Genomic DNA, 5,652 nt, shown 5'->3' with positions numbered 1-5,652 from the left:
GGGGTAGTGGGTGGGTAACAGTACAGAAGCTGCAGAGGGGTGGGTTAAACTACAACTCTGCTTCCTGGTCTGGACCCTGGGTTGTCATGGAGGTCTAATAAAACTGGCCATATTCCTAGAAAGAAGAGCTGCTCCATCCAAAGAGGGATGGATGCCGTCTCTCCGCATCAGACCAGGTTTTCCCCACAAAGTTTTCCAATTATCAATGTAGCCCACGTTGTTTTCAGGACACCACCTAGACAACCAGGATGGCACCTGGAGAAGGAAGTAAAAGATGTGTTAAAGCTGGTGGCTTCTAGATGATCTCCTGTGCTTGATTACCTTTTTTTCAATGTCCTGTGTGGCTAGAATATTCTCCCATTGTCCCAACAGACTAAGTTATTAAACGACCTACTGATCCATTAATTTGTTTATCATACGACTGGTAAAAGTTCCTTCTGTGATTGATTTCTTCTGTTCTCTTGCTGATTGAGAAACGTGGTCTTGCTGCCCATCTGTGCAGACCAAAAGTAAAGCTTTAGATGTCCGGCAGGGGGTGGAAGTGCACATCACCGGGATGTCATTCAACCAAAGAAGCAGAGTTGCGACCGGCGCATGCGCACTAGAGTATTTAGTAAAAATTGTGAAGGTTAACAGAATTTTACAGACACATGGGGAGCAGAAGTGAATTTCTCTAAACTGGAAGCATCTGAGAGATTTCCCTGTTCTGGAGGTTCAACCAGTGGCCTCAGAAGTGCTTCATCTTTCTCCTCACCGACCTGCGGGACCAGGTAGGCACCGTCAGAGTCCTGGAAACGGGACATGTGAGCTACCAGAGCGGCCGACTCGAGCTTCTCGTACCGGTGTTACGTCGATATGTGTTCCCCCTCGAGATCTGTTTCTTTTGTACCCAGCTGCGAGTCGAAACGACCCAGTCACAAAAAATAACCCTAACCCTTACCCTAACCATAACTACCCAGTCACCAAAAATGTTTGTTTTGCATAAATATAAATTTAGAAAATATTATATGTAGCACAATTTTTATGTTTGTTTCAAGGTTATGGTTAGGGTAAGGGTTAGGACACATTTTTTGCAAGTGGATGGTTCAAACTCGCAGATGGGTGCAAAAGAAACAGATCTCGAGGGGGGACACATATCGACGTAACACCTGATTTCGAATGGCTATCCTAAATATGCAGAACCTCTGACCACTCGCGATTCTAAACGGCGTTTTATGGCCCTAACGTGTTTAATATGGTGCATTCAAGTACATCTTGTAAACTCTAGGATTCACACCAACTAGGCTAGATTCAGACCGCAGATTAAAGGGATTATTAGTGATTTAAATCAGAATGTTGATGAAGTCATTGATGATGTTGATCAGTCATTTATGATGAAACGCTACAACTATATTAACAATCAACACCAGTCCAGACTCAGAGGTCTTGGGAAATGCTCTAAAATGAAACCGTTGTTATTCAAACTATTCTCAAACTGTTATTTACAATTTCCACAGACCTGTTTGACGGATGTTAAAAACATCTGGCGTTCCTTTCAGGACGGTAATTTGTTTAAATACGGTTTTGTTTGGAACTGATTAGAATTATTCTGTTCTCTTTGTGTAACTATTAAAATGCTGTAAAAGTCCAAATCACCGTATGACAGTGTGAGCATCCTGTCACAGTGTCCCGATTGATCATGCGCCCTGGCTACTTAGCCAAGGGGATGTCCCTTTGGCTGACTGGTAAGCGCGCGTCTCACCCGGGAGTCTGGGGATCGAATCCCGCCCGGGCCCTCGCCTCTCCACCTTGCCACAACCGAACTAATTTCACTCACAGTCATCTTTAACTTGTAAATACTGTTTTGGGGTTGAGGCTTTTTTAAACATTAGTGATTTTTTAATACAAACAGCACCATGGACAGCTGCTGCAGACGGAATGAGCTCAATATCAGCACACTGGCTCAAGTCTTCTTTCAGTACATTAAAACTACATCATGTTTGCACTAAGATTTAAATGTTATAGCCAACGCCATTATTTTAAAACAGCCTAATACTGTAACTCTGAAGAGTCGTTAAACAACACAGAAAAATGTTTATTACAACGTGGTTTGATTTTTATTATCGTGCAGGGCCAAAAACTGTTGTGTGGCAGCTCGTTTTTATTTTAAGGGGTCAGAAGTGCAGGTGGCAGTACTGAATCTTTTCAGTGAGCCAGCAAAGTCAGAAGGAGAGGTGGTTGCAGGTTCTGAGTTGGCCCCGAGACCAGTCTGTTTCAAACTAACTGGACTGAATCAACTCTGGACTACAGATGGATCCAGTCTGGTTCTGAGGGCTGATTCTGATTCTGAACTGCTCCCAATTTTCATTTAACTCCCAAGAACTAAAATGACCAGAACATGGTGAATAAAATAATGAAAATCTGATTCACTTAAATTCTGATTTTGCATGTAAAAATATTAGTGTCAACAGCATGAAGCAAAGTTAGTAATGGGTGTTGATGGTTAGCACTGCTTAGAGATAGTTAGAAACGCTTAGCAATAGCTAGCAATGCTTAGCTAAATAAAAGACCAAGTTAACAGTTTTTTTTCCAAACACATCTGCAGTGGTCTCTTGTATAAGTGAATATCTTCAGTCGATTTCGGGGGGGTCTGGTGCTCCTGCTTCAGGAAGAGGTTAGCCAGAGTCTTACTTCCTGATATTTCGACATTTCACCTCTGATTGACTAACAGCAACACGACTCTACCACTGACACCATTTTCTCTGCAACATTGATGTTTTATTATTTATCAAATAACACAAGCCTGGAGGACTTCTGCCAGGTTGCCATATTGCTAACAGTTAGCATCTTCTAGCAGAGTTCTCTCCTGAGTGCTAAACCATCAACAGCCTTCCCCGTTGCAAGCCAAGATGCAGGAGTCCATGAATGCTAATTTTCAGTGTGAAGTAGATCCTGTCTTTTCTAATCTGATCGTTTCACCATCTGGTTTCTATCAGGGGCTAATGCAGGAGATGGGGTAGAAGACTAATTTCACGTTAGGCTGCATGTGGAACTCAGAATGACCGATAACATTTAAAAAATAACAAATAAAAAATGGTTTCTCTGTGAACTTGGTCTTTAAGCAATGGTTAGCAACTCTTAGCAACAGTTGGTGATGCTTACTAATGTTTACCAATGGTTAGAGATTCTTGGCAATTTTGTGCAACATAGCAGCCATAAGGGGTCACAAGCCAGCGATTCTGTGTGCTGGTCCCAATTCTGGATAACTGCAAAGGGCTGTGTCAGGAAGGGCAGCCGGTGTAAATACCGGATTGATTGAGGTCCAGGTTAACAACAACCACCCTTTCTGCCGTTGAGCTACAGCTTAGTGGACTGTGGCGACCCCTAAAGGGAAAAGCCAAAAGAGAAGGAGAAAGACAGTTGGAAATGTTTAGTGATGGTTAACAACACAGTTGGTGATTGTTAGTAACTCTTAGCAGTGGTTACCAATAGTTGGTGATGCTGCATTCACTGACCGGGAAAGTAAAATTAGAATTTGAGATCAGCCGCTTTGGTGATCAGGATAGTAGTTTGTAAATGTTGGTCACCAGCTGATGTTCTAGTCCATCTCTAGTGTTGATGAAAATGTCCACCACCTCTCCTGTCCAGGCATGGCTGGGTTGTCTAGCTATGCCATGCGCATGGCCCGGCTCAGCTCCAGGATCTTTGGAGAAGTTGTACGTCCGACAGATTCCAAATCCATGAAGGTGGTCCAGCTGTTCCAACAGCTCCCCATGGCCAGGAGGAAGGAAGTGTTCGACTGGTACCCTCAGCACAAGATTTACTACGCCATGACCCAGAAGCTCCGTTTCATGGGCCTGTTCAGGTATCACAGAACCTCCTCTTAGGCTGGGATGATGATGAATTTAATAAAATCCTTTGAAACTGGTGTTCCATTTCTTTCAGCTGAACTTTCTTATTGTGTTCCAGAAAACTCTTAAAATTTGATGCCTTGATGACATTTTTTCTTCTTTTCTAGAGACGAACACGAGGACTTCAAGGAGGAGATGCGTCGTCTGAAGAAACTGAGAGGAAAGGGGACACCAAAAAAGGGAGAAGGGAAAAGAGCGGGCAAGAAGAAGTGAAGTTTTTTTCTCCTCCACGCTCCTCTGGACTGGTGCATCTGTTGCAGGGGCTGGTCCACATGGTGTCTCTGTAGGCCTGGCGAAGCCTTCAGGTTTCAGATGCCTTCTAGCAGCTAGAATAAACAATTTACATTAGCTCTACGGAATCATCATGTTCTACTAAACACTGTGCTGTATTCATGTCCAGATGTTAATGAACCTGTATCAGCTGGAGTTGGCACCACTGCAGATGGGATGGTTGAAAATGATGTACTTGGACAAGCATTTCATAATAAAGTCTGAGTGCTGCGTTGGAAAGCTTGGTTACATGGTGGAGCTGTTATTGCCTTGCAGACAGAAGGTTGCAGATGGAGCCTTCCTTCTATGTGTGGCTTTTAGACCAAACACATGCATGTCAGGCTGATTGGAGACTAAGTGGTCTCAAGGTGTGAGGTGTGTGAATGATATTGTCCCTGTGATGGCCTGCTGACCTGTCCAGGGTGTCCTCTGCCTCTTGCCTGAATAATGCTGGAGACCGACGCCAGCTCCCCACAACTCCATTGAGGAGGAAGGGGTTTAGACTTGACAAATAAACCTTCAATCCATGAGCAGTAGAAAATTCTAGATCTGCTATGCTGGATCCGTTTTCTGCTGCAAATCCAGAAGCGGATCAAAGGGATACTCTGCAGCTTCCTCCTCCAGCTCATCCAGAAAGACTTCAAGGTGTTCTGTTCCTGGACTGGCTGAGAGATCTATTCTCTCTGGCGAGTTTGAAGTGTCTCCCTGGTGTCATGTCTGAAACCTTGTTGTCATCATGTCCAACTCAACTAACTCCTTAATAAGGACTAGGAGTGACTTTGATCCTCTCATCCGTTCCCTAAGGGTGACACCAGAGGTGAGGTTTGAATGTTGATCAGTTGGTAAATTTCTCCTTTTGACTCCTCACCATGACAGATCAGTCTTAAGTTCACACCAACTGCACATGGAGCCCATTCTGTTTTGCCTCCATGGTGAAGAAGACACCAAGAACAGAAAATCATTCCTGCCTCAGAGTTGGGAATCTGTCTTTTGGTTGAGGACCACTGAACCAGACTAAGAGGTCCTGATCTTATCATCCCATTTGCTTCTCACTCAGCTGCAAAAGATCCCAGTTCCTTTAGGGGGTCCTGTCCTGATGAGGCATACGGGGGGATCACATCATCCACAGAAGGCAGTCCGAAGACCCTCATCCTTGGCTTCACACTGAAATCATGTCTATAAAAGTAAACAGAATAAGTTCTGGTGCAATCTCAAATAGCCTGATTTATTATTAGTAATGAGATGCACTAACAAAGTCAGCATCCAGTCAGTGTTATGGCCCAGTCACCAAAAGAAAACTGGTTATGAATCTCATTTAATAAATGTAAATGTGCATTAGCCTACCTGTTAGTCGCCCAGCTTCTGACACTAGAGACAAGAAAATGTTAAATGACTGATTTTTAAAACTATAATAACGAATTCGAGAGTCAGTCGGATTCTCGTCTCGGTTCTGTACGGAGTATCTGTCGCCCCCTGCCGGCCGCAGCACCAA

The 5,652-nt window shown here is 43.8% G+C and overlaps 1 protein-coding gene across 1 annotated transcript; it reads left to right on the top strand.

The window, feature by feature from the left end:
- Positions 1-586: 586 nt before the first annotated feature.
- On the top strand, positions 587-4,400 carry mrps33 (mitochondrial ribosomal protein S33). The gene is made up of 3 exons (XM_015952993.3): positions 587-770; positions 3,628-3,844; positions 3,998-4,400. The coding sequence occupies exons 2-3, from the start codon at positions 3,630-3,632 to the stop codon at positions 4,101-4,103; spliced, it is 321 nt and encodes a 106-aa protein (XP_015808479.1). The 5' UTR covers positions 587-770; positions 3,628-3,629; the 3' UTR covers positions 4,104-4,400.
- Positions 4,401-5,652: the final 1,252 nt, after the last annotated feature.

Source organism: Nothobranchius furzeri, chromosome 1, assembly GCF_043380555.1.
Source record: "Nothobranchius furzeri strain GRZ-AD chromosome 1, NfurGRZ-RIMD1, whole genome shotgun sequence".
In the NCBI taxonomy this organism is placed as follows: Eukaryota; Metazoa; Chordata; class Actinopteri; order Cyprinodontiformes; family Nothobranchiidae; genus Nothobranchius; species Nothobranchius furzeri.
The sequence above is the reverse complement of the archived record's forward strand: the minus strand, read 5'-3'. Positions and strand labels throughout refer to the sequence as shown.